The sequence below is a fragment of the Drosophila pseudoobscura genome, chromosome 4 (assembly GCF_009870125.1).
Source record: "Drosophila pseudoobscura strain MV-25-SWS-2005 chromosome 4, UCI_Dpse_MV25, whole genome shotgun sequence".
Classification (NCBI taxonomy): domain Eukaryota; kingdom Metazoa; phylum Arthropoda; class Insecta; order Diptera; family Drosophilidae; genus Drosophila; species Drosophila pseudoobscura.
This window is the reverse complement of record NC_046681.1, coordinates 3,712,428-3,739,874: the sequence shown is the minus strand read 5'-3', so window position 1 is coordinate 3,739,874 and position 27,447 is coordinate 3,712,428. Positions and strand designations below refer to the sequence as shown.

The 27,447-nt window shown below is 47.4% G+C and overlaps 5 protein-coding genes and 1 long non-coding RNA gene across 9 annotated transcripts; 3 read left to right on the top strand and 3 right to left on the bottom strand.

The window, feature by feature from the left end:
* The first annotated feature begins 6,708 nt into the window (after positions 1-6,708).
* LOC6903759 (angiotensin-converting enzyme-like) lies at positions 6,709-9,131 on the top strand. Its single transcript, XM_033380065.1, has 7 exons — positions 6,709-6,859; positions 6,928-7,474; positions 7,536-7,899; positions 7,965-8,531; positions 8,586-8,726; positions 8,795-8,967; positions 9,039-9,131. Exons 1-7 carry the CDS (start codon positions 6,821-6,823, stop codon positions 9,053-9,055), a joined length of 1,848 nt encoding a protein of 615 aa, XP_033235956.1. The 5' UTR covers positions 6,709-6,820; the 3' UTR covers positions 9,056-9,131.
* Positions 9,132-9,275: 144 nt separating this feature from the next.
* LOC26534307 (uncharacterized) lies at positions 9,276-10,514 on the top strand. The gene is made up of 2 exons (XM_033380141.1): positions 9,276-9,648; positions 9,717-10,514. Exons 1-2 carry the CDS (start codon positions 9,625-9,627, stop codon positions 10,104-10,106), a joined length of 414 nt encoding a protein of 137 aa, XP_033236032.1. The 5' UTR covers positions 9,276-9,624; the 3' UTR covers positions 10,107-10,514.
* Positions 10,515-11,763: 1,249 nt separating this feature from the next.
* LOC26533284 (angiotensin-converting enzyme-like) lies at positions 11,764-14,511 on the bottom strand. Its single transcript, XM_033380693.1, has 4 exons — positions 14,240-14,511; positions 13,225-14,171; positions 12,606-13,166; positions 11,764-12,547 (listed from the first exon to the last, which is right to left on the bottom strand). Exons 1-4 carry the CDS (start codon positions 14,261-14,263, stop codon positions 12,241-12,243), a joined length of 1,839 nt encoding a protein of 612 aa, XP_033236584.1. The 5' UTR covers positions 14,264-14,511; the 3' UTR covers positions 11,764-12,240.
* Positions 14,512-14,754: 243 nt separating this feature from the next.
* Positions 14,755-19,983, bottom strand: Ance (Angiotensin converting enzyme). Of its 2 annotated transcripts, none has more exons than XM_033379255.1 (8): positions 19,905-19,983; positions 17,040-17,099; positions 16,424-16,970; positions 15,999-16,362; positions 15,367-15,933; positions 15,160-15,300; positions 14,919-15,091; positions 14,755-14,847 (listed from the first exon to the last, which is right to left on the bottom strand). In XM_033379255.1, exons 2-8 carry the CDS (start codon positions 17,076-17,078, stop codon positions 14,831-14,833), a joined length of 1,848 nt encoding a protein of 615 aa, XP_033235146.1. In that variant the 5' UTR covers positions 17,079-17,099; positions 19,905-19,983; the 3' UTR covers positions 14,755-14,830. The 2 variants fall into 2 exon arrangements, with proteins under 2 accessions (XP_033235146.1, XP_033235145.1); XM_033379254.1 differs by lacking the exon at positions 19,905-19,983 and adding an exon at positions 17,960-18,035.
* A 741-nt stretch (positions 19,984-20,724) lies between these two features.
* Smg5 (Smg5 nonsense mediated mRNA decay factor) lies at positions 20,725-26,221 on the top strand. 3 transcript variants are annotated; one of them, XM_015181323.2, is made up of 6 exons: positions 20,725-20,834; positions 21,295-21,484; positions 21,547-23,189; positions 23,248-24,666; positions 24,763-24,921; positions 24,991-26,221. In XM_015181323.2, exons 2-6 carry the CDS (start codon positions 21,312-21,314, stop codon positions 25,230-25,232), a joined length of 3,636 nt encoding a protein of 1,211 aa, XP_015036809.2. In that variant the 5' UTR covers positions 20,725-20,834; positions 21,295-21,311; the 3' UTR covers positions 25,233-26,221. The 3 variants fall into 3 exon arrangements, with proteins under 3 accessions (XP_015036809.2, XP_001356230.4, XP_015036808.2); XM_001356194.4 differs by having other exon boundaries at positions 20,726-20,834; positions 23,251-24,666; XM_015181322.2 differs by lacking the exon at positions 20,725-20,834 and adding an exon at positions 20,901-21,190.
* A 297-nt stretch (positions 26,222-26,518) lies between these two features.
* On the bottom strand, positions 26,519-26,875 carry LOC26533566 (uncharacterized). The gene is made up of 2 exons (XR_001451443.2): positions 26,766-26,875; positions 26,519-26,709 (listed from the first exon to the last, which is right to left on the bottom strand). It is a non-coding gene; the product is annotated as an uncharacterized lncRNA (long non-coding RNA).
* Between the last annotated feature and the right edge of the window lie 572 nt (positions 26,876-27,447).

Here is a 27,447-nt window from a genome sequence, read left to right as displayed (position 1 = left end):
CCCTATTGCTAACATTGGTTCCACAAAATATTGCTGTAAAAAGTTGTTTCTCTATTTTAATTTAATTTTAGCTTCGTTAACGTTAAAAACGTATTATTTTGAAAATAGTTTGTTTCTAAGTACTGGCTGGCGAAAATCCTCTAGCTGAACCCTCCACGAGGGTGCCGGCTTCGCAATGGACACTGCATCACCCCGGACAAGGGTAATGCACTGTCGCTTGCTCTTTCCGGGGTAATGCAGTGTCTAGCTAAGGCTATGGTCCGGCGTCTTCCCGATTCAAAGTCGGGGGAACCGAACCAGGGCCATGGCTAGAGGTGCCTGGCGGTCAGGCCTAAAACGCCAGGGGGTGGTCCCCCCGAAAAATATTAACCAGTATGGACCCTCGGGCCAAATATGGAGGCGAAGAAGGATAAAGCACGGGTTGGGATGTCAACCCAAACGTCGGTGGGAAGCGTGACTGCTAACACCGGCGGGCACGGGGAGGAGCAATCCTCTCTGCGTGTCGCCAGCGGTCACAACTCAAACTTGGCGGGAGCAGGCCAAGTCACTTGTAAAGCTACTGCCACAACAACAACAACAAAAACAACTCACTCCGCAGCCTGCAAGTTGGTCGACAGACACAGTCGACACAGACACAGATCTGGAGAGCGTGCTCTCTATGAGCAGGACGGAGGAAGAGAGCCTTCTCCGCTCGCCGGAACCAGGCACCAGCTCCCTGCGTAGGGAAGGGCCGAAGCGTTCCGAGGAGGGGATGAAGGCCAAAGCACAATACAAAGCGGCCCTCAATATCAAAAGCCGGCTGCAAGGTAAAGTAGACATCTCCCAGGAGAAGAAGGTCAAGCTAGCCTGGGCCGAGCAGCGAGTAGAGGAGGGCCGACTTCATTACGCCCAGATGCCACAGATGAGGGCGTCGAATGGCGAATATGCCAATAAGGTGGAGGAGATGATGGCCACCAAGGCAACGCTCGACTGAGAGTGCCATTAAAGACACTCCGGCGAGAAAGCGGCAACGCGGGCCCAAGAGTGCAGCCCCTTCACCGAAAGTGGCTAAGAAGCCATCGAAATCGAAAGCGAAGGTCAGCGATGTGACCAAACGACACAGGATCGTGGCACTCATCGACAGGAGCGAGGAAAACGGCAAGATGTCAGCGGCACAGTGGAAGCTTGTGCACGCGCGTCTCGTCGACGCACTGTTTGCACACATGGAAGAAGACCCCGCGGCCCCTATGCCCACGTTCAATGGTGCTGGGTGGCTAAATGGGGTTAAGATCCTAAAGTGCAACGACGATCCAACCCTAAGGTGGCTGACGCGTACAGTCTGCCAACTGGAGGCGATGTGGGAGGGGGCCAAGCTGGAGGTTGTGGACCGGGAGCTTATCCCGTCCAAGCCTAAGGCGAAGGGACTCTTCCCCATCACAATCCAGGGAGACCGAGCGCTGAAACTCCTTCAGCGGCAAAACGCGGACGTGCCAACGACCGATTGGAGGATCCTACACATTTGTAGCCCACTACCCAAAGAGGGGGCCAATGTGTGATCCTCCAAATAAACAAGGAGGCAGAGGACCTGCTGTATCCCAAGTTCGGGAAGATGGCGTGGGACATGGGTAGCGTCTACCTGCGCCTCAAAAAGCGCCACCCTAAGGACAAGGACGCGCATACCCTGCAGGTAGGCGAGGTGGAAAAGGACATAGGTGTCGAGTCCATCGTGGAGGCCGCCCAGGGTCTTGCGCTTGTGGACGAAGACGAGGAAGACGGTGACCTGACGTTAGTAGTCAACCCGTCGGATGCAAGTGAGCCAGCCACCCATGCTGAGTGTGCTGCAGCTAAACTTGCATAAAAGCAAGGTAGCGTCGGCGGAGCTCCTCATCGCCATGGAGCAAGGGCTCGCCGACATAGCTCTAGTCCAGGAGCCCTGGATTGCGACAGGCTTACCTTATGTCTCATTACAGCACGGTTGACCTGACGGTTGTGATGCTGGAAAGCGAGGAAAAGCGCCTTCTGGTGGCTTCCTGCTACATGGCTCACGACAGACCCGCACCACCCGACGAACTCAGGAGCCTGGTGACAGAATCAACTCGCAATCGGGACGGATGCCAATGCCCACCACAATGTGTGGGGAAGCACCGACATCAATGACAGAGGTGAGTCACTCTTAGACTTTATACTAGCAACTAATCTATATATAGCAAACGTTGGGGAGGAGCACACCTTCGTAGGTCCGACCTCATCTAACGTGCTAGACCTAACACTTGCAATGGGAAACAGTACTACGGTATCTAGCTGGAGGGTCCTCGATAGACCATCCTTCTCAGACCATAAGTACATTCAGTTCAAGTGCGAATTCAAACACCTTTCGAAGACAACAGTCTATAGAAACCCCCGGAACACAAACTGGGCAAAGTTTAAAAAGACAGTTACTTCGAAGCTCGCGAGTCCGGGCACAGTAAAATCCGCGGTGGACATAGAGAAGTCTCTAGAGACCCTATCCAACGCTTTGCTGGTCGCCTACCACACATCGTGCAAACCCTCGAGGATGAAGAAGAGGTTCAAGCCACTCTGGTGGAGCCGGGATCTCTCTCTTCAAAGGGACAACCTCAAGGAATTCTTTAAGATCGCCAAACAAGCGAACGAAGGGATCGTCTATGAGGAATACAGACTCCTACTCAGGAGCTACAAGAAGGAAATACGTAAAGCACAACGGAACTCGTGGAGGACCTTCTGCTCCAACATCGAGAAAGTACCAAAAACCGCACGGCTACGGAAGCTGCTCTCTAAGCAGCCTACCATACAAAGCCAATTAAAGCTAGATGACGGACAGTGGACAGAGGGCAGTGACGAAGCCCAAACAGCACTAATGGAGGAACATTTCCCTGGTTGCACCGAGGTCGCTGATGCCAAAGAGCACCAGGACCTAGCAACCGAGGAACAACATCCCCCAACAGATCTGTTAACCACCAAGCGAATCCACTGGGCAATAGACTCCTTTGCGGGCACAAAAGCACCAGGACTTGACGGGATATTCCCAGCCATGATGCAGGTGACCAAAGAGGCGATTACCCCATGGCTCTCCGCAATATTCACAGCTTGTATAAGTACTTGCTATATCCCTATCCAATGGAGAACCTCGAGAGTTGTCTTCCTCCCAAAGACTGGAAAGTGCAGCCATGCGAGTCCCAAGGACTATACACCGATAAGCCTTACCTCCTTTATATTAAAAACGCTAGAAAAGCTGCTGGACTTACACATCAGGAATGAGGTAGGGGGATTGATGTCAACCAACCAGCATGCATATACTAAAGGGAAATCGGTGGAGACCGCAATACATTCGGTAGTAGCTACCATTGAGAAAGCCCTTCACAATAAAAAGTATGCACTGGGAGTATTCGTGGACATCTCCGGAGCATTCAACAACGTGGCTACGGAAGCAATAACAAATTGCCTGGTAGCAACTAATACACACCCAGCAATAAACCTGTGGATAAGGAACCTCCTAGGTTGCAGACGGGTGCAATCAGAGTGGGGCACCGCTTCCATGGTGAAAGAGGCACACAGAGGCACACCCCAGGTTGGAGTCCTGTCGCCCCTCCTGTGGAATCTGGTGGTCGACGACCTCATCAAGAGATACGAAAGGAAGGCCCCAATAATAACAGCTTATACGGACGACATAAGCATACTTATTACGGGTGTTTGCCCATCGACCCTCAGCTCACTAATGGAACGAACACTCAGGGAGATACGCGAGTGGGCGGAAGAAGTAGGACTCAGTATCAACGCGGACAAGACGGGCCTCATCTTCTTTACCAAGAGGTACAAGGTACCGATATGGACCCCCCCGAAGATCAATCAAACTAGGCTAACCCCAAAAACACAAGTCAAATACCTGGGCACAGTACTGGATAGTAAACTGGCATGGAAACCCAATGTATTGGAAAGGGTGAAGAAGGCCACCATTGCGCTTTATGCATCCAAGAAGATGCTCAGCAGCACATGGGGCCTGTCTCCGGCTCTGATGCATTGGATTTACATTTCGGTGGTGCGACCAACTCTGCTGTATGGAGTATTAGTGTGGTGGCAAGCTACTGGAAAGAAAACGTATCATAAGCTTATGGAAAGGACTCAGCGACAGGCTTTGCTCTGTATTACAGAGGTCAACCCCAACAAGAGCACTCGAAACCCTACTTGGAATCGAACCCCTTGACATCCACGCCCGTCTGACTGCAGGAAAGGCAGCACAACGCCTCATCGCTTCAGGAAATATGTCGCCACAAGAATACGGGCATAGTTCAATTGGAAGGGAAATGAACAGATCAACTAATTACATGACCCCCCAAACATGCCTCGACGTAAAAACAACTGCATCTTTGGGACCTGAAGACTGGAAAATCGGAAGAGACCAAACGGAGCACCTCAATATATATACGGACGGCTCCAAGATGGACGGAGGAGTAGGAGCGGGCATATACTGTACAGACCCCGAGATAAGGCTGTCATATAGGCTACCGGACCATTGTAGCATATTCCAGGCAGAGGTTTTTGCCATCAGGAAAGCAGCAGAGGTCGCTCTTCTCACTAAAAGAGCACACGATGCGGTCAACCTATTCGTCGACAGCCAAGCGGCGATAAGATCCATGCAGTCGTCCGCAGTCAGATCCAGAAATGTCTTGGCGAGCAGGAAGGCACTAGATACCCTAAGCACGACAAAGTCAGTGCGGATCAACTGGATTCCCAGCCACCAGGGCAGCGAAGGGAACGAGACAGCGGACGTACTAGCTAAGGAAGGCGTCGGGCTGGCGAATACGAGAACCGAGAACGTGCCTGTCTCCCTCAGAACGCTGCAAAGCGATCTAGAAAAGCAGGCCGGATCACAAACCCAAAGTAGGTGGAGGAGTACCACCGCCTGCAGAACCTAGAAAATCATGTCCAAGGAACGCAATGACAAACTCAGCCACTACCTGCTGCCCGGATAACATTTGGGGAAACCCAAGGCTGGAGAAATCACAAATGCATAAAATATCAGAGTGCGGGTTTTTTTTTGTCGCTGGGTATATGCACGTAAAACTAGATGCTAAAGCGGAAAAATACAATGATGAGCATATTAACTATGTGCATATTACTTTTAACTATAGAGCACTAAAAAAAACGGCCAATTTCATCATGGCCCATATATTCTTGTCGAAGATATCATCTATGACCGAAGCAATCAATCTGAGAAAACAAATAAAAGCAGAGCAAACAGTCTCACCATGACTATCAGTGTTCCATCCACAAACTGATCCTGCCACCATGATCACCATGCATGTTATTATGGGCGGTTTTGGAGAGAGCCGATAGGTATCAGGGCTGGAGAAGAAAGAGACAGCGGCATCTATAGTGGATCCTGGGAAGCAGTGGCAGACTTGCGTGGGAGAAAAGGAAACGGGTCGAGGAAGAAAAAAGGAGGAAGTTTCCGGTGGACACACACCTTCATCCACCCACATCACACACAACCCACGCGTGTATACCCTCATTCATAACACATCACATAACATCACCACATTTCACACATCTACACCCGTCCGGCCCACAATTAAACAAAATATCACTATCATACAAAAAAACACCACGATTAAACGTAAACATCAGCAAGCAACAACCTCTATCAAAGGGGGCTGCCAATTCGGCCGAAATAGGGTTTTTTTTTGTTTGTTAGTATTTTTGTGTTATTATTTGTTTGCTTTATATAAACCTAGATTATTAATTAATAATTTTCAAGAAGATAAATAAGAAAATATAATGGATATAAAATGAAAATTTGAAAAGAGCCATGAGTGAATAGAAAACGATGGGACGAGAGTGAGAAGAAGAGCGGGACCCTGAATATGAAAAGGGAGCGAATTCAAAAGGTGGCGCTCTTGGAAGGGTGGGACCCTGCTAGGGATAACGAAACCAACTATCCCCGAAAGTGCCAACGAGGACAAGTCTGTCCTATAAATTAGATTTGTTTTTTTGTATGTTTTTTTGTTTTTGTTTTGTTCAATCCGTCCCCTGGCTTATCGGGTCGGAAACACCTCTGACTTCCCCGTGAGCTAGCTGGGAACGATAGGCCAGGGTGGCAAAGAGGCGGATCATAACAATGTAATCCATGACCAATAAATAACAAAGTTTGACATCTTTAATCTCAACTCTTGGTTCCTTTACTAGACCCAAGTAATTAGTGCTATTTCCACACTAAAGTTCCAAAAATGGTACTATCCAGTTTAAATTACGCATCACTTTGCGTTTGCCTCTCTCTTTTTTAATCCTCTTTAGATATTTGATAATTGAATATATCCGTATAGTTTACTCTACGTTAGAGCGGAAAATGACTCACCCAGTAATTAATATTAGGAATGGGGAAACGAAACTAATTAAAATATATAATAGTATGCCAGCTTTATTTTAGAACTTCACCGCAAATTGCTTTCATAATTTCACACTCATTTTATTTTTATTTTCTGGTGTGAATTGATTTTTTAAATGGAAGTACGAGTACAATTGGAACCAATCAACAGTCGCGATTCTATCGCGGTGATACATGAGGTGCCATTGCAAATCTGTTGGTGCTACAAAATCCACTCGTAGATATACATTATATAAATAATATAGAGACCATTTAAAGAGCAAGCTGACTCCATAGACACTTTATATAATTACGAGGAATTACGGAGAATCATCAGACACTCTGATGATTCTCACAACTAAGGCACGTCATCTGAATGGCACAACCGATCTATGGAATCCCTTATAATCTAAACTAAAAAATTTTGACTTAATTTCTGTGGCGGGCGCCTTGGAGAACAAGATGAGAGTGTTCATCGTAGCCCTGCTGGCTACGTTGACGGTGAGTCGATAACAACATCTTGAAAAATGGATTCCATAGCTATATCGTGGTAAACATTCTCTGGTTAGCTCGCGCAAGCCCTGGTGAAGGAGGAGATTCAGGCCAAAGAGTATTTGGAGAATCTGAACAAGGAGCTGGCCAAGCGCACCAACGTGCAAACAGAGGCTTCCTGGGCTTATGCCTCGAACTTAAACGATGAGAACGAAAAGAAAAAGAACGAGATCTCCGCTGAGTTGGCGCAATTCAAGAAGGAGGTGTTGAGCGATAATCAGAAATTCCAGTGGCATAATTATCAATCGGATGATATCAAGAGACAATTCAAGAGACTGTCCGAAATGGGAAATGCCGCCCTATCCGAGGTGGAATATGCAGATTTCTTGGAAACCAAATCCGCCATGGAGTCGAACTTTGCCAAAGTGAATATCTGCAACTACAAGGAAAATGCGAAATGTGATTTGGAACTTGAGCCAGAGATAGAGGAGATTATTGGCAAGAGCCGGGACCATGAGGAGCTCAAGTACTACTGGCGTGAGTTCTACGACAAGGCAGGCACGGCCGTGCGCTCCAATTTCGAGCGCTATGTGGAGCTGAACACCAAGGCTGCCAAACTGAACAGTATGTAGAGACTGGCTGGAGACTTCTCTGAAATCATTTTCACACTTCTCCCTTCTGTCAGACTTCACCTCCGGGGCTGAGCTCTGGCTGGATAAGTACGAGGATGACACCTTCGAACAGCAGTTGGATAACATCTTCGCCGAAATCCGCCCGCTCTACGAACAGGTCCATGGCTATGTGCGCTACCGCCTGAGGAAGTATTACGGCAACGAGGTGGTCTCTGAGAACGGACCCATTCCCATGCATCTTCTTGGCAACATGTGGGCGCAGCAATGGTCTGAGATCGCGGACATTGTTTCTCCCTTCCCCGAGAAGCCACTGGTGGATGTTACCGAAGAAATGGAGAAACAAGGATATACCCCCCTCAAGATGTTCCAAATGGGCGATGACTTTTTCACCTCGATGAACCTCACCAAATTGCCGAAGTAAGATTGAAGATTGCTATAATTCTATGTTGAACCTGGATCTAAATCTATTTGATCTACAATAGGGATTTCTGGGACAAGTCTATCATCGAGAAGCCCACGGATGGTCGCGACTTGATATGCCATGCCAGTGCCTGGAATTTTTACCTAAAGAACGATGTCCGCATCAAGCAGTGCACCCGCGTCACCCAAAACCAGCTGTTCACAGTCCACCACGAGGTGGGTCACATTCAGTATTTCCTTCAGTATCAGCACCTACCCTTCGTATATCGGACGGGAGGTAATCCTGGCTTCCATGAAGCCGTTGGGGATGTGCTCTCCCTGTCCGTGTCCACGCCCAAGCATCTGGAGAAGATCGGCCTGCTGTCGAACTATGTTCGCGATGACGAGGCCCGCATCAACCAGCTCTTCCTCACGGCTCTGGAGAAGATCGTGTTCCTGCCGTTTGCTTTCACCATGGACAAGTACCGATGGGCGCTGTTCCGCGGGGAGGTGGAGAAGGCAAATTGGAACTGTGAGTTCTGGAAGCTGCGTGAGCAGTACTCCGGCATCGAGCCTCCGGTTGTGCGTAGCGAGAAAGACTTCGACCCCCCTGCCAAATATCATGTCTCAGCGGATGTCGAGTATCTGAGGTTTGTTAAGTCGTCTCTTGTTGATTTTATGACGTGATTGGGGGTTTCGCGCAGGTACCTGGTCGCCATCATCATCCAGTTCCAGTTCTACAAGTCCGCCTGCATTAAGGCTGGTCAATACGATGCCAACAATGCGGAGCTGCCCCTTGACAACTGTGATATCTACGGCAGTGCAGCAGCAGGCGAAGCCTTCCAGTAAGGGCTGCTCTCAAATAAGTTAGTATGTCTGCTAATCTATGGGGATTCCTTTGTCCACTCCACAGTAACATGCTCTCTATGGGTGCCTCCAAGCCCTGGCCCGATGCACTGGAGGCCTTCAACGGGGAGCGCATCATGAGTGGCAAGGCCATTGCCGAATACTTCGAACCCCTTCGCGTCTGGCTGGAGGCGGAGAACATCAAGAACAGTGTTCACATCGGCTGGACCGCTTCAGATAGTAAGTTATATACTCCCGATCCACTATTGAACTCTCGAATAATCCATTACTTTTCTCCCCCTTTACTTCAGAGTGTGTGGCCTCTTAATTTAAATACCTTCTGTTCTCTCACAGTTCATTGCTCAATAAAGTTTATAATTGCCTTACCAGTTTTAAATTATTTATACGAACGAGTTTTTATGAGCTTCTACATTCAAATGTTTGTATACCCTCGTAACACAGAGAGTACACGTCGAATTGGTAGGTATGCTTTTTGCGTAAAATCTAACTCTCATTCTAGTACAAGCGTATCTAATACAAGGTTTGATTGGCTTCGTTGGTCGAAAACACTCAAGCTAAGTTAGTTTATTCCTCGTACTTTATTCCTCGCCTCAGTCAGCCAAAAGCTGAGCACAGGGAACACTGGCACAGTGTCATACCCGCTCCGTGCTCCACTTGATTATAATTAAAAATTATCTACTGGGTGCTCAGCCAATAGTCGACTGGGCTTCTGGCCATGGCCTCTGTCGTCGGCCTCCGTTGGTTAGTTGGTATCGAGAGCTGCGCCGGCGCAGAACGTCTGAAAAAGTTTGCGAAGGTTGGATATTGTGCCGGGAATTTAAATGAGCCACGACTGAGTTGCGAAAGTAAATTTGTACGAGTAGAAAGTGTGGGACTATGGGGAGGTTGTTGGTGGTTTTGGTGAGTCCAAGCGCAGTTGAAGTTTTGCCCAAAGGAGATGATTTCAACATGACATCCCTTCCATTCAGATCTTTGTAGGCTTTGTCCTGCCTAGTTCCTCGACTGACTCTACTTTGACTACCTTCCTCGTAGAGGCCAACCAACAACTGGCCGGCATCTATGATCAGGTGGTCTTGGCCCAGTTGCAGAATGTGTTACGTGGATCCAACGATATTGTAGCTCTCCTCGAGATGGAAATAGCGGACGAAAAGCTGCTGAACTACCTAAAATCTCTGATGCCTCATCTGGCATCTCAAGTTCAAGCGTTTGAAGTTGGGGGATGCCAGCCAGAAGAGGCAGCTGAAGAGGATACCGAGGCTGGGCTACGATGCCTTGGATGGCATGGAGCTCGCTCAAGTTTATGCGCTCGCCTCCAACATGAGCGACAGCTACCGCAATGTCCTAAATTGCGCTTATAAGCAGCCAGGGAATTGCACTTTGCGGCTAATACCAGAGGTTCAGGCAATAGTCCAGGAGAGCCGTGACCTGGATGAGATCGAGTACTACTGGCTTGAGTGGCGACAACGCACTGGACTGGCCACTCGGGATCAGTTTGTGGCCTTAATGAAGTTGTATAAGAATACCGCCCAGCTCAATGGATATCCGCGGGCCGAGGATTATTGGTTCCGATCGCTAGACCAAAAATCTTAAAACCAACTTGATTTAGTGTGATATCACAGAAGATATCACTAAAATTGGTTGCGCTAGCTTTTATAGTCCTTGAGATCTAGGCGTCAAGCAAGACGCCAAACGGAAGGATGGACAGAAACGGCTATATCGACTCGGCTATTGTTGGCTTTGAATTAAATATTTGTTATTATCGCTTAATGTAGTCGTATTTACATATCGTTTGTTTCTTGGGGAAATGGAATGCGGCTGAGTATCCCAATGGTAAAACGCCCTCGTGCTGCAGAAAATGAAGACTTCATAAGAAATCAGAATGAAATTTTAATGGCTACGATAGCCACTACAGTGGCTACTCTTCCTTGTGCAGTGTTAACGCTCTGGTGGAGGGGAGGCTGGTGTTGGTGTTGGTGAGAGAATAGAGATAACTCACACATAGAGCACCGCATAGTCTCAGAAAGATGTTGTGGTTGTTATTGTTGTAATGAATCTGTTTCATGGACCACTTCCGTTTCAGGTGGTGGCCGGGGTGTAGGGGGGCCTGCGGCGGCGTGGTCGCATATCGCTGGGTGTGCGCTGTCGGTTAGTACCAGCTTAAAATTCGCGCAGACTTTTGTTACCTAGTTGGAAACACGAAAGCTACCTGCGAAAGCTCGCAACAACAAATTTCCCTGATATTAGGACTTCCGGTAACGATGATGGATTTATCGCTTAGGCCGAGCAGCACAGAGCGGGAGGGGAAGAAGATCAGCTCATCAGTCGCTATGCGGGCGCGATCCCCGTATGTGTCGCAACAAAAATTGGAAGGCCGTCAAATTCTGCGAAAATTCGGGATCAAATCACAGCAACGTAGTGATATTCGTTAACTGTCTGCCAAAAATATAGTGCTGGACCGGACCTTCTTCTCTGCAAGGTGCCAAGGTGTACGCAGAGGGGAAGCCGGCTGCCTTTATATTTTTTACCCGATACTCAAATGAGTATTGGGGTATATTAGATTTGTGGTGAAAATGGATGTGTGTAACGTCCAGAAGGAATCGTTTCCGACCCCATAAAGTATATATATTCTTGATCAGCATCAATAGCCGAGTCGATTGAGCCATGTCTGTCCGTCTGTCCGTCCCCTTCAGCGCCTAGTGCTCAAAGACTATAAGAGCTAGAGCAACGATGTTTTGGATCCAGACTTCTGTAATATGTCACTGCTACAAGAATATTTCAAAACTTCGCCCCGCCCACTTCCGCCCCACAAAAGGCGAAAATCTGTGGCATCCACAATTTCGACGATACGAGAAAACTAAAATCGTAGAGAATGAGTATATCTTCTAGAATGCAAAATCTGAACCAGATCGTATAATTATTATAGCCAGAAACAAGAAAACAATTGCATTCTCTCTCGCTCTGTCTCTCTCTAGCACGCAGGTGCTAGAAATTTATATTATTGAGTACGCTCGTACGCTCCAAAAATTACATTTCCATATGACTTTAACATGAATTCTATTATTCAATAATAAGCATACTTTCAGGCTGAGTTGGAAATTCCCAACCATTCATTATCTTCATCGAAAAATAAAAATGCTGTTAAACAGAAGCGTTGTAAACGAAAAAGATTCAGTAATAGATAAAAACATCCTGTTCCCTACTTCCGGGTATGAGAAGGGCACCAAAATACGGATATAAACTATATTTCCCAATTACCGTCTAGCCCTAGAATGGTATGGGGAAGGACCTACTTCCCCAAAGTGAAACATTTTCCCGAGATATGTGTATACAAAGGCTCAACAACACATTACTCTTGACAGTCAACGCCCCAATTTTCGATGGTTTCACTCTGATTTTTGTAACCTTATGGGATTTCAGAAACAAAAAATTCATTTTTTCTTTTAATAGATTCATTATCTTATCTAATACCAACCTGACCCGAACCTATGTATTCTATGCCCAACCCACATCCAGATTTTGTAGCTGATTCTGCTGCACCAACCAATCGTGTAGGGGCTTGAAGTAGGCCAACAACCCATCAATATTGATCTCCGGCTCACCCACCAACTCCTGCAGGACGTCGCTGTAGGGCACGGATGAGCCTAGTGCCATGGCACGCTGTAGACTGGCACCGATCTGACGCTGGTCGGAAAGATCGCAGAGATCCAAAGCTTTCCTAGGGTTATCCTTTCCGAACTGAAGCGTCGTTGTGCAGTAATGCTTGAGCAGCTGAAACTGTAGAACGGTGCTCAGGATGTTGCTGAAAGGGATAATTGATCAAGACATTTGCTAGGAGATTCTCCACATAGGCTTTCAACCTGGCATACTGGTCATCCACCTCCATAAGCAACTTGGCTGGGACGTCAAACTGTTCGTTACTGCGTTTCCGAGGGGCTGCCGCTCCCGTGTAATGTTCCGTCAGTCGCCAGTAGGCCTCGTTATCGTCCGCTCGGATGTGTCCACTTAGGACCTCCACACGATAGCGATCGAGGACATAGAAGACGGGCAGCAGGAAGACCACGCGCAGACCGTGCACATACAAGCGGTTCAGTCGAGCGGGCAACTCGAGCCACTTTCCCTCCTGCAGCAAGCCCAACTTCTGAAGGTAGCGTGGAGAGGTGGCCGCCAGGGAGAAGCACTTGCCAATGGCATCGCCGAAGCTGGGAAAGGGCTCATCGCGCAACAGGGTTGGCTGGCCGGAGGCAGCTCGGTTGTAATAAAGATCACTCTGGGCCTCAAACATATTGAGGAAACGCTCCTCGTCATTTAGGGGACAGTAGGTGAAGTTGGTTATGGGAAGGGTGTAATACCGCCAGACCTTGTGCCAGCAACTGTCGTCATCATCAGCAGCCACGACCTGAGCATTTGTCCAAAGGGAGCTGGAAGAGATCACTTTGAAAATTCCTTGCTGGAGAATATCTGTTTTATCGGAATTACCTTTCCAGCAATGGCAGACCAAGTCCCCTAAAGTACTCGGCCACATTCCAGAACACTCTCTGCGTAGTGCTCAACCCGCGACGATGGAGGTCTTGGGTGATATTTGCCAGCCCCGCCAGGGGCGATGGTAAGTCCACATACCACTCGGCACGAACCCGTCTAAAGGCGTTTCCTATGAAGACCTCGGCCAGATGCTGTGGATACGGTCTGCCCCGGGGCACCAACCGTTCTCCGTGCATCTTTCTCAAGGAACCCCTAACATGAGCGTGGAACTGAAGGAACAACGGCCTCAGTCCAGCCATCAGCCGATCCAGCAATGACATGGTCTGCGCTCCGCCCATCTCCAGCGATCGGAACCAATAATCTTGGGCCCGCGGATATCCATTAAGTTGGGCGGTCTTCTTATACAACTCCATGAAGGCCACAAACTGATCCCGAGTGGCCAGTCCAGTCTGCTTTCGCCACTCATACCAGTAGTACTCGATCTCATCCAGGTCACGGCTCTCCTGGACTATTGCCTGAACCTCTGGTATTAGCCGCAAAGTGCAATTCCTTGGCTGCTTATAAGCGCATAGTAGGACGTTGCGGTAGCTGTCGCTCATGTTGGAGGCGAGCGCATAAACTTGAGCGAGCTCCATGCCATCCAAGGCATTGTAGCCCAGCCTCGGTATCCTCTCCAGCTGCCTCTTCTGGCTGGCATCCCCCAACTTCAAACGCTTGAACTTTGCCAGATGAGGCATCAGAGATTTTAGGTAGTTCAGCAGCTTTTCGTCCGCTATTTCCATCTCGAGGAGAGCTACAATATCGTTGGATCCACGTAACTCATTCTGCAACTGGGCCAAGACCACCTGATCATAGATGCCGGCCAGTTGTTGGTTGGCCTCTACGAGGAAGGTAGTCAAAGTAGAGTCAGTCGAGGAACTAGGCAGGACAAAGCCTACAAAGATCTGAATGGAAGGGATGTCATGTTGAAATCATCTCCTTTGGGCAAAACTTCAACTGCGCTTGGACTCACCAAAACCACCAACAACCTCCCCATAGTCCCACACTTTCTACTCGTACAAATTTACTTTCGCAACTCAGTCGTGGCTCATTTAAATTCCCGGCACAATATCCAACCTTCGCAAACTTTTTCAGACGTTCTGCGCCGGCGCAGCTCTCGATACCAACTAACCAACGGAGGCCGACGACAGAGGCCATGGCCAGAAGCCCAGTCGACTATTGGCTGAGCACCCAGTAGATAATTTTTAATTATAATCAAGTGGAGCACGGAGCGGGTATGACACTGTGCCAGTGTTCCCTGCTCAGCTTTTGGCTGACTGAGGCGAGGAATAAAGTACGAGGAATAAACTAACTTAGCTTGAGTGTTTTCGACCAACGAAGCCAATCCAACCTTGTATTAGATACGCTTGTACTAGAATGAGAGTTAGATTTTACGCAAAAAGCATACCTACCAATTCGACGTGTACTCTCTGTGTTACGAGGGTATACAAACATTTGAATGTAGAAGCTCATAAAAACTCGTTCGTATAAATAATTTAAAACTGGTAAGGCAATTATAAACTTTATTGAGCAATGAACTGTGAGAGAACAGAAGGTATTTAAATTAAGAGGCCACACACTCTGAAGTAAAGGGGGAGAAAAGTAATGGATTATTCGAGAGTTCAATAGTGGATCGGGAGTATATAACTTACTATCTGAAGCGGTCCAGCCGATGTGAACACTGTTCTTGATGTTCTCCGCCTCCAGCCAGACGCGAAGGGGTTCGAAGTATTCGGCAATGGCCTTGCCACTCATGATGCGCTCCCCGTTGAAGGCCTCCAGTGCATCGGGCCAGGGCTTGGAGGCACCCATAGAGAGCATGTTACTGTGGAGTGGACAAAGGAATCCCCATAGATTAGCAGACATACTAACTTATTTGAGAGCAGCCCTTACTGGAAGGCTTCGCCTGCTGCTGCACTGCCGTAGATATCACAGTTGTCAAGGGGCAGCTCCGCATTGTTGGCATCGTATTGACCAGCCTTAATGCAGGCGGACTTGTAGAACTGGAACTGGATGATGAAGGAGACCAGGTACCTGCGGAAAACCACCAAATCACGTCACACATGAAGCTAATCATCATCGAGAAATGACCCAACAAACCTCAGATACTCGACATCCGCTGAGACATGATATTTGGCAGGGGGGTCGAAGTCTTTCTCGCTACGCACAACCGGAGGCTCGATGCCGGAGTACTGCTCACGCAGCTTCCAGAACTCACAGTTCCAATTTGCCTTCTCGACCTCCCCGCGGAACAACGCCCATCGGTACTTGTCCATGGTGAAAGCAAACGGAAGGAACACGATCTTGTCCAGAGCCGTGAGGAAGAGCTGGTTGATGCGGGCCTCGTCATCGCGAACATAGTTCGACAGCAGGCCGATCTTCTCCAGATGCTTGGGCGTGGACACGGACAGGGAGAGCACATCCCCAACGGCTTCATGGAAGCCAGGATTAGCCCCGGTCCGATAGACAAAGGGTAGGTGCTGATACTGAAGGAAATACTGAATATGTCCCAGCTCGTGGTGGACTGTGAAAAGTTGATCCTGGGTGACGCGGGTGCACTGCTTGATGCGGACATCGTCCTGAAGGTAAAAGTCCCAGGCGCTGGCATGGCATATCAAGTCGCGACCATCCGTGGGCTTCTCGATGATAGACTTGTCCCAGAAATCCCTATTGTAGATCAAATAGATTTAGATCCAGGTTCAACATAGAATTATAGCAATCTTCAATCTTACTTCGGCAATTTGGTGAGGTTCATCGAGGTGAAAAAGTCATCGCCCATTTGGAACATCTTGAGGGGGGTATATCCTTGTTTCTCCATTTCTTCGGTAACATCCACCAGTGGCTTCTCGGGGAAGGGAGAAACAATGTCCGCGATCTCAGACCATTGCTGCGCCCACATGTTGCCAAGAAGATGCATGGGAATGGGTCCGTTCTCAGAGACCACCTCGTTGCCGTAATACTTCCTCAGGCGGTAGCGCACATAGCCATGGACCTGTTCGTAGAGCGGGCGGATTTCGGCGAAGATGTTATCCAACTGCTGTTCGAAGGTGTCGTCCTCGTACTCATCCAGCCAGAGCTCAGCGCCAGAGGTGAAGTCTGAGAGAAGGGGCAATTGTGAAAATGATTTCTGAGGAGTCTCCAGCCAGTCTCTACATACTATTCAGTTTGGCAGCCTTGGTGTTCAGCTCCACATAGCGCTCGAAATTGGAGCGCACGGCCGTGCCTGCCTTGTCGTAGAACTCGCGCCAGTAGTACTTGAGCTCCTCGTGGTCCCGGCTCTTGCTGATGATCTCTTCTATCTCTGGCTCCAGGGCCAGATCACATTTCGTCTTGTCCTTGTAGTCGCAGACCTTCACTTTGGCAAAGTTCGATTCCATGGCGGATATGGTTTCCAAGAAATCGGTATACTCCGCCTCGGGCAGGGCGGCATATCCGAGCTTAGACAGAGCCTTGAATTGTCTCTTGATATCCTCCGACTGGTAACTGCGCCACTGGAATTTCTGTATATCGCTTGACACCTCCTTCATGAATTTTGCCAACTCAGCAGAGATCTCGTTCTTTTTCTTTTCGTTCTCATCGTTGATGTCCGAGGCATACGCCCAGGAAGCCTCTGTCTCCACGTTGGTGCGTTTGGCCAGCTCCTTGTTCAGATTCTCCAAATACTCTTTGGCCTGAATCTCCTCCTTCACCAGGGCTTGCGCGAGCTAATCAGAGAATTTTTAACACAATTTAGATATGGAACCTATTTGTCAAGATGTGGTTTTCAGACTCACCGCCAACGTAGCCAGCAGGGCTACGAGAAACACTCTCATATTGTTCTCCAAAGCGCTCGCCTACAGAAATTAAGTCAACTTTTTTTAGTTTAGATTATAATCGATTCCATTTTGATGGGATGTTGTGCCATTCAGAGAGTGTCTGAGAGGCACTGTCTTTCCTCGTAATTAATTAAAGTGTCTCTGGGGTCATCTCGCTCTCTATATGCTGTCTATAATATTTACTGAGTGGATTTTGCAGTAACAACAGATTCGCAATGGCACTTGAAATATCACCGCGATAGCAAATCGTCATTTATAGGCTGTTGATTAGTTTCACTTGTACTCGTACTCGAACTTACAAAATCAATTTACGCCCGACAAACGAAAAAAAAAGATTGTGAAATTATGGAAGCAATTTGCGGTGAAGTTCTAAAATAAACCTGTCAAACTCTGATTTATTCCAATTAGTTCTGCTTCACAGCCATATCATTAGCTACTCGGTGAGCAATTTTCCGCTCTAAAGTAGAGTAACCTATAGAAGTAGAAACTACCAATCCTGCAGGAAAAGCCAATAAACCGACACACAAGAACCGATAAAAAGATCGTAAATATCCCAGATAAGGGGGCTTACTACCGCAAATGTGAGATATTCAAGAGAATTTATGACCGACCGTACCAATGACTTTTAGTAAATATTGTCCGAGCTGTGTATTGGCTGATCCAGATAAGATTCGAGTTGGATTATAGTGGAAAGTGGAATTTATAGTAGATAACCGTATTGATATTGAAGCCGTCAAACGAAGCAATAACTTGAACAAGTAATTACATCACGATCACTAAATTGATTATAACCAACAATTGCGATCGTAATTCAATTAACGTCAATTGTTTTGCTCGCTAATTGCAAGGCGAATGCTCAATCAAAAAGAGAAACTTACGTTCTGAGCGTGTGTGATGTGCCAAACGAGTTCCGCCGAACAGAAAGAACTTCACCGGCCCGCAAACGAACTGAAAATGAAAATGTTTGGATGACATTGCGTGGGTTTTATAGCCACGAGCGGCAATCTGAATCGGCCGACCGAACCATTATAAGCCTGAGCCAGCCGATCGCAGCGCATCGCGACGCGAAACGAACGACGTGACCGGAGCTAATCAACCGACTGGCCGTCTCGGAGAGAAACATAAAGATAGATAGATATATGCGAGCATTACTTATTCTAAATGGGAGCGCAGCGCACCCAAGCCCGAGGCTCTGGGGAGATACGGAGCTCAGCCCCAGTCTCAGCCGCCCCGGGGCTCATTAATATGCCTGGCACATTTCTTTGCTGGCTCCCTAATTAGCAAATACCGAAGGAGGATTAAAGCAGAGAGATGCAAACACAAGGTGATAATTTTTAAATTTAACAGAATATAAAAAAAATAACTCTAAATCATTTTTGGCTCTTTGGCGTGGAGATAGGGATAACTACCTGGGCGTGGTAAATGTACTTTCCATATTTCACTTATCTGTTGACGCAGGGGATTACTTCGTGCAACATGTCACAGCGGGGTTTCAGTGCAGCGCTTGCTCCAGGTAATGCATTCGACAGTGATGTATGCTTGCCATGCAATTTAGAAGACAACTTTGTTTTATAGTGCCTTCAGAAGGGTCGATAAACCGTAAGGCTTGCGCACACTATATACAAATAGCTGAAAGAGGAGCTGAAAGCGGACCTGGGCTAAAGAAGCATTCAACACTCTGCGCTCACTGTCGCCTGAGTTAAAAGCTGCCCACATCTTCCAGATAATTTTCGGAATCGGGTGGATCGGACATACATATATGTACATTCATATATCATAAAGCTGCCTCGATCGATGTGTCAATAATGTTGATGTTGCCGGGTTTCCCAGCCTAAATCATAGTCGCGCAGTCCAACGTAAATCTCTTTAATTATTCGCTATTTGCACTGCCCCCTGTAGATGAACCGCACTGTTAACCGCATATGTATGCTTACGCACGGCAGCGGCCGTTCTTTCTATCTAGCCTTCTTCGTTTCGTTTCCGCAGCTATTGCCTATAGCATCCAACCATCCTATAGTTGTTCTTTCGCGCTCTGTCTCTTTATCTATTGTTCGTGCTCGGCTTAGCAGCAGCCATGAGATACTCTGCTCTGACGCTCTCCTTCTATCATCCACTCTGGCTGTCTTCTTAGATTTTCGGTCAGCCCTTGCAATAAGTCTACATACTTTCGCTTTAGCTTACCAAAAAATATTTTTACAAAAAATGTTGGTTATGTACTCATTTTTGTAATTACATACGATTATGTATGTACATGTTTGTGCTTAACTCACAAAGATGTGGTTCAAATTGGACCACGATATTACATATACTATATATAAAAACAAACAAGCTTGATCGATCTAACAAACCCGGATTATCTGATGTGAGCTATAGCCCATAGCTAAGGTTATAGCTATAACCCTCAGCTTAGATAATACTAGTGTCCACACTTGCAAACAATACAATACCACTACTGCCGCTCCACTACAATACCCCGTGCTCAGTCAGTATACATACATACATATGTACATATATCTACAAAATATAGGAGAAAAGAAGGCAGTGTGAGCCAGAAAAATATATTGTGCTCGATTTTTTAATTTATTTTGCTGGCGTTGAGTGGGCGGTGCTGGGACTGTATTCGAACCTCCTTCTTCAAAATCGGGGCGGTGCTGCCAATTTAGTTATTTTCCGGCTATTTCTGGCGTTTTCCACATGTCAAATGGGTATATATGTATATATATTTAAATCTAGCGGCTGACATTCAACTATGAACTTAATATATCACTCGGAGCATTCTCAACCACGCACTCCTCTCTTTTTCCTTTCTATCCTCGGACTTACCCTCACTGACTTGAACGTCGAAACCGGATCACTAAAAATTTTCGAGCAACTGAAATATATAATTTTGTTCCCCACACACGTCTGTCACTTAAAACGGCCGACAATCAACAATTGATCACTCTGTCTATGGACCCTTTCACTTAAGTCCGACAAGCTATAGTAATTTTTCCTTTGTGCTGAAATAGTTATTTTTGTTCTTCAATTAACAAAAACTAACATTTGAAAATCGCGCCCATAAACCTACAATATGCCATCGTCAAGTAATAAATGCGTTTATCAACACTACCTATGCATGACGCCATAAACACGTTCAAGCAAGAATCTGCACGTTTTCGCCCGAAACGTATTCCACCACACCTCAATGCCGAGTATAGGTTAAAAAACACGCAGACCCAATAAATATGTATAATTGTTGGTGTACTCGATCACACTGCATGTTTTATATGTTTTGGGCTCACCTAAACTTTAAGCGAAGAAGAATAAAAAATAGTGTTTTAGAGCATCATGCATCATGCAACATCTGTCTGAACGTTAACTTTCTGTCATAAGAAGTATCGTTTGGCGTTTCTCTCTTTTTTTGGGACTAGCTCTCTTTTCGCTAAAACCTCTTTTTACGCAAAATGCAATAAAAGCAAGTATTAAGAATACACCAGTTAAATAGAAAAATTTTACGTGAATCGTATAAAATTATGTGGGCATGGCTAGATGTGCTATATAGTTAGTAATATTTGGCGGAAGATCAAAAACGAAGAATATGTAAAATATAATTTGAATTCGTCAGTATATTTACGGTATATTTTTTAAATTAGACGGTATATTTCGGTATATTTCTGAGGGTCGGACGGTATCTTTCTGGTGGCCAAACAAAGAAACGCAAAACGTGAATTTTGCAGAAACGCGCCTCATAAAACAATCTAAAACTGATAAAAGGTAATGCATATCATGCAGGTAAACAGCTTATCGACTACCTGAGTGGATGACAGATGGGTGGTGCATGGATTATTTCGCCACATTGAAAATACCAGTGCAGCAGCAGCTGCAGAAGCACGCGAGTGGCAGCGCAAGAAAAGCAGGCAACACCGTGTTTAATTGATTATTCAATGAAACACCATCAACGAAGCTGCGCGTGTATGTGTGTGCGTCATCAGTTGAAGCTAAAAACAACAACAAAGCCGTACAACGTAAACGTGAACAGAAATTTCATTTGAACAACAATTCGTCAGCAAAAAAGAATACGGTGGAATTTCGAGAAACAGCTGGAAGACCAAACCACACCACCTACATTTGTACGCTCATGCGAGTAGAGTAGTGTTGTAGAGAAATTTTATGTATTTTATGGTCACGTCACATGTGCGCAGAACTCAAAATTTGCATTCCTTTTCTGCCCCAGATCTTCGTTCGTCCGATATGGAGGCGACACTTAGCTCGGGCGGCTCGAATGCCTCCAGCGAGTGCGCCATGGAGGCGGGAAACACTAGAAGCCGCTGCCTGGAGCCCGCGTTCAACAGCAACGGGCACTGCGGAAACGGCAACGGCAACGGTGCTGCCCTGCTTAGCCAGGAGGTGAAGGATTTGTACAGGTAATCCAGATTTGTACGAGTGCCAGAAAATGAGCCGAAAGTAATGTGATTGCCTTGGACAGATCCCTGTACACTGCCTCGAAGCAGCTGGATGAAGCCAAGAAAAATGTGCAAAGCGTGGAGCAACTGTTCCAGCACGAGATCGAAGAGAAGCGCTCACTGCTGGTGCAACTGTGCAAGGAAATCATCTTTAAGGATTATCAATCGGTGGGAAAGAAGATCCGGGAGGTAATGTGGCGACGCGGCTATTACGAATTTATAGCTTTCGTCAAGAAGAACTGGCACAAGCAAGGCGTGGACGCAGCCACCGCGCAGGAGAATATGCAGAAGCTGGAGCGCTTTCTCTGCGCGGGGATCTTCAACTACAAACGACTGTCCTCCAAGATGGAGGAGATCTATGACTTGGATCTCAAGTATCTCATCGACTTCTCCATCATAAGCGATGGCTACATCAGCGACATGATAGGGGAGCCCAAGGAGCCGTCGAACTCCTGCACACAAGCCGTGGACAAGAGCCTGGAAGCCGTGTCCTTTGCCCTGGACACCATACACTCATCGCTGCTGAGCCTGGGCGACCTTCATCGCTACTTTCTTGACTTCCGCATCGACAGCAAGCTGAGCATCAGCAAGGAACAGGTGGCCAAGTACTATTTGGAGGCCTTTAAGCTCAACCCGGCCATCGGCATGGCGCAGAACCAGCTGGGCACCCTGTACTACGGCCAGAACTACGATCTGGACTCCACTTACCATTATCTGTACTCGTTGGTCTGCATCATCCCGTTCGAGCTGAGCGAGAACAATCTCAACAAGCTCTTCGCCAAGCACACCGAGTACTTGGAGCAGATGGACCCAAACAAGCTCGACTTCAACATTGAAGACTTCTTCGCCCGATTCTATCTGATCGTGGACATCTTCTTCTTCGACAAAGAGGTTCCCGACTTCAATGCCCTCTGTCACTGTGTCCTGATTGACTTGCGTAAGATTCTCTGCTCCCAGCAGCTGCGAATGCCGGAGCCGAGCATTTACAAGATCATCTCGATCTTGTTTTTCTGCCTTTCCAAGCTCAAGATGATCAACTCGCCCAAGGTATACTCATTGCATGCCTTTCTGGTGGCCGCCTGCTCCGATCTGATGGACGCCTGCATTGTCAGCATTGAGCAGACGATTCTGGCCCGCTCAGCAGACAACGAGCAGTTCCAGGCGGACTACGAGCAGCGATTCGAGGAGTTCGACACTCTGATCCGCAAGTCCCGCAACGAGTACAAGAACTGGCTGACCGCCGTTGGTGAGTGCGAGCGCAAGGACAAGAAGCTGATTCCCCGACCCCACTCCCTCAAGGATTGCAGCTCCGATTCACGCGACAGTCAGCGCTCCGTGGACGATGTGAAGACTCAGGAGACAGGCGACGGCGAGAAGAACCCTGAGCCCATCTCCACTCGCTCCAGCGACGAGGCCAAGGAGAGCGATCTGAAGACACCTCTCTCCTGCAAGAGCAAGCGGCGTGGCATGCGCCTGCGGCGCCGTCGTCGCAAGATCGCCCAGTCTGACGATAGCTCCTGCTATGACAGTGAGAGCGACATGGACACGGACTTCTACAGCGACGAGGAGGACTACACGGACCTCAGCTCCAACTTCGATACTGACTTCAGCGACATAGATGCTGCCGACCCGGGGGAACCGTGCGCCGAGGATCCCTATGAGACAGGTGAGCTGTGACATCTGTCCATATGTCTGGTCTAGCCCAACTAATTCTGCACTCCCAGCAGCTTCTTACAGCAAAAAAGGGCGCAGGTCAGCAGGCGGAGTCTGCGGCAGCGATATCATAGCCAACGACTTGGACGACGAGGATGTGGTCATTGAGGAGGAGAAACTTGTATACCCCGAGCTAGAGCGCAGACCCAATTCCCAGGAAGCAGACTCCGAAGAGTTGTTGCACAGCTTCGAAGTGCTGCAGCTGAACTTTAAGAGCGCCGAAGAGCAGGTGAAACACGTGGAAGTGGAGTGCCCTAAGCAGAGGAGGGATGTCCGGGAGGGATGTCGGGAGCCAGAGCCAAAACCTGAACCTGAACATGAGCCGCCCGTAAGTCTCTCGGAGCCACCGAAGAAGCTCATATATCGCAACAAATACACCAAGATCAATCCGAACATAATCATTGACTGTCTGCACAATGAGCCGACCATCAGAGCCCTGAAGATGCTCTTCGATTGGCTGCGCGTTAATCCCGAGATACTGATCGGCTGCTACCACTCGAACCCCGAGTTTGTCCACAAGATCATGAAGCTGCTGAATTACTGCAATATCGATGTCTTTACGAGGAAGGTTTACTTTGAGCGAGAGCTCCTCACCACCTCCAATGTGCGGGAGGCCCTTGTTGAGCTGTTCGATGTCCGGGCCAATGTTCCGCTGAGCGAGGACTTCACCTTCAAAAACTTTGACATCTTCCAGAGCACCCAGATCACCTTGGACTGGGAGACGATTATCAGGGAGCGTGTCACGCCTCAAGAGGAGTCCATTCTGCGCATCTTTAAAATGGTCGACTTCGGCTTCTTCATTTGTAAGCAGAAGAAGTTCAACTACAGATTCTGCGTGAAGACGCGGCGCTTCACTGAGAACCAGAAGAAGAAACAGCGTGAGGAGAAGAAGGGTGGCGGCAATCGGCGACGAGAGCGTCGCACTGCTCCGAAGACCACACGGAAGCGGAACGAGGGACGGACGCGTCGCTACTCGGACCGCAAGAACGGCATTGTCCGCAAGAGCTACACGAGCAACGAGGAGAAGGACACCGTTGAGGAGTGCCGCAAGATGCCTCGCAAGGGCTACCTGCGGAATCGCAATGCCGAGAAGGCAGCGGCGGTCATCACCAGTGCCACTGGCACATCAGTGGCCGGGGGCACCTCTGCCTCCACCACCACCAACAGTGTCATTGAGAAACTCAATGTTCAGTCCAGCTCCGGAGCGGATGAGGAGCGCTCCGAGGCGAAGTCCAAGAAGTGCGAGCTAATGGGCAAACTCTGGCTGCAAAACGAAGTGGAGACACTTGAGGAGGAGCTGCGAGACAGTCCTCCCCATGTGGTGATGTCCCCATTCGTTGTGGTCGATTCCAAGGCGTTGACCGAATACAATGGCATTGTCAAGTCGTTGGTGAGGACGAAGAAGTGCATTGTCCTGATACCCAATGCAGGTGAGTGCACTCGAGAGTGGAGTGGAGTGGTCTAGAGTAGAGTAGAGGAGAGTGTTCGAAGCCATTAACAAATCTTGTGTGTTTCCCCCCATCCAGTACTCAACGAGCTGGATGATTTGAAGAAGCGCAGCGAGAATGTGCGGCATGTCATCCGTTGGCTGGAGCAGGAATTCAAGCATGGAAACCGCCATCTGCGCGCCCAGCGCGACAACGAAAGCCAGCCGCTCTCTTTGCTGAAGATTTCGCGGAAGATGGGTGAGTGCCATGATGGGCGAGATGTCTGAGTGGACAGGGGCTTTAATTGAGTTGTAATTCTTGCCACAGATCGCGATGCTTCGGTCTTCCTGCAGATCGCTCAGTTCTGCAACCATCTGGTGGCCAACCATGCCGATCCCCATGTCAGCGAGCTGCAAAAGAACGTGGTTACTTACTTGTCGGGAGATAATCTGCATGAGAAGAATCGCCAGCAGCAGAATTTCAGCTACACCGGTATACTCGATTCCATACCGGCGCGCTACGCACAGATTCAGAGCTTCTACTCCAAGTTCAAGGCCAACAAAAAATGAACGGGCCTGTGCGCAGCGGTATCGGTAGCGGGCGCTAAGGCGGCAAAGACAAAGGCAAAGGCAACTGCAGATCAGGTGCACTGCAAGCAAAGGGTGCGAGCGTGTTCTCTCTGTACAACCACAAAATCGACATGGAGCTCCAAAGTTAACGAATCCGTGGCCAGCGGGCCGCGGCAAATCAAAATCAGCTATCGCTGCTGCAGCCTACGTTGCGGCTGTGTCCCTATTCAAAACTGAATCTGTTACCATCAGCGGGAACAGGATCCCTGCCCCAGCCCACGCAGCAGCAGCAGCAGAAGCATTGCGCGGAATTTGCTTGTTGTGTTTAGACAAAACAAAAACTTAAATACCAATCAAAAAGCGTTCACTTTCGACTCAATGGCAACAATGATGACGACGACCAGGCTCTGTTAAAAGGAAAAACGGCAAACAAAACACCGGAAAACGTATACAAAATGACAAAAAAAAAAATTAAAAAAAAAAAATAATTCAAAATTAACCATAGAGCAGGCGAGTGCCTCAGACGGTTCGCGGACAAGAAAGAGATGATCCCGATGAGTCCAAGTGGAATGGTGAAGACGATAAGGATGACAGCGGGCAGAACTGTTTCGCCTCCGACCGGTTTGTTGCTTCATGTACCACGCAGCATGGTCCACCAGTATCTTCGCCTCAGTATCATTCGTTTGCGACACTTGTCTCGCCCCACATGCAGTTGTGTTTCGTTTTAAATTGCACATTCGGAGTAAATTTACATTGCACGCCTAACACTCACACAACCCGCGTGACTTACATACATATGTTATATTACAATTTACATTATAATGCTGCTCCATCTGAAGTTCAATTCTCGGACCGGACACTTTGTAACTTCCCATTAGCGAAGAAGCGACTCCCGTAATATGTAAACAAAATTCTTCATCACTTAAAATGTTCCCAAATTGAAGGCTTGTTAGATTTCGTTCGATTAAATAAAGCACCCAGCCCACACAGTTGTGTCTTTCTTTGTTATTTTGGACCACAGATGCCAAAGGTCCAAATGCCTGAGGTCTGTCTTTCGTTTATATTTAATTACAAGCAGGATACAGTGCATTGCAAATATATGCTTATGCACCATAATTGCCTATACACTGGCATAACAGTGCAGTTTCGTCAGATGTCCTAGGTACCCAAATTGATTTGTCCCAACCCTAGATAATATGCATACATATGGAGACTATTTACTGCTTTGGTTAATAGTTTCAGCTAATTGGCACAATAACTTGCCAACCCGAAATACGAATAATGAGTAAGGGTTGCGACTTTTTGGCCCAAAACTAGTTTATACAATAGAGGGCTATTTTTAGTCGAATTTATTGTACAAAAATACAGCACAGCTCGTAGTTTAAACAATTGGGCGACTCAAATGTTAGTTGTGGAAACTTTTCCATATCTGCACATTTTTGTTTCGGGTTACAGGATCCTCCTTTGCTCGAACAAGCTGGTAATTGAAGTGGCATTTATTTAATACTATTTATTTTGATATTATTTACTTACACTCGGTTCCGTTTGAGAAGGGGAACAAAGTGCTCAACATCACAGATAAAAATATATATTTAGCCAGCAAAATCATATTTCCATTTTTTTTTTTGGTGAAGTGTGGCGGTTCAATCCCTTTTTTATAGTTCTTCGAACACTTCGAATCCAATTAATTCGTTATAGTTGACATAACTTTTTGGTGTGTGACGGTCGAATTGTGTAAGATATTGGCTACCCCAACCAACCCCCGGCTCACTCGTCTACACTCTGTCCCTCTCACCGGTATCAGCAAGAAATCGGACAAAGACAAACGACAAAGAGTCAGTCAGTCATATTTATTTTAGAAAATCTTTGGCTAACACGATTTTATTCGTACTTGCATAATTGTATTTAGTACTCTGTTAGGTACTCTTTGTTGAGCCTTAACAATTTCTTTAATATGCGTAAGATTAAAACATGAATGTGGTTTAATTTTCAATTTATTTTCTGGGCCATTTTCTTGTCATTTGACGAAATAAAGCGATTTGTAAGCGATTGTAATTGGTTTTATTTAATCATGACGGCCATCTGTAAGAACATCGACATCCGAGAGCTTCGCTTAGATTAGAGAATGATTCTATTTCATGATTATGAGATGATGGAGGTTGAGCTGCCATGGGACAGCACTTAGTCCAACAAATCTTTGAGGCCTGGAGAAGAA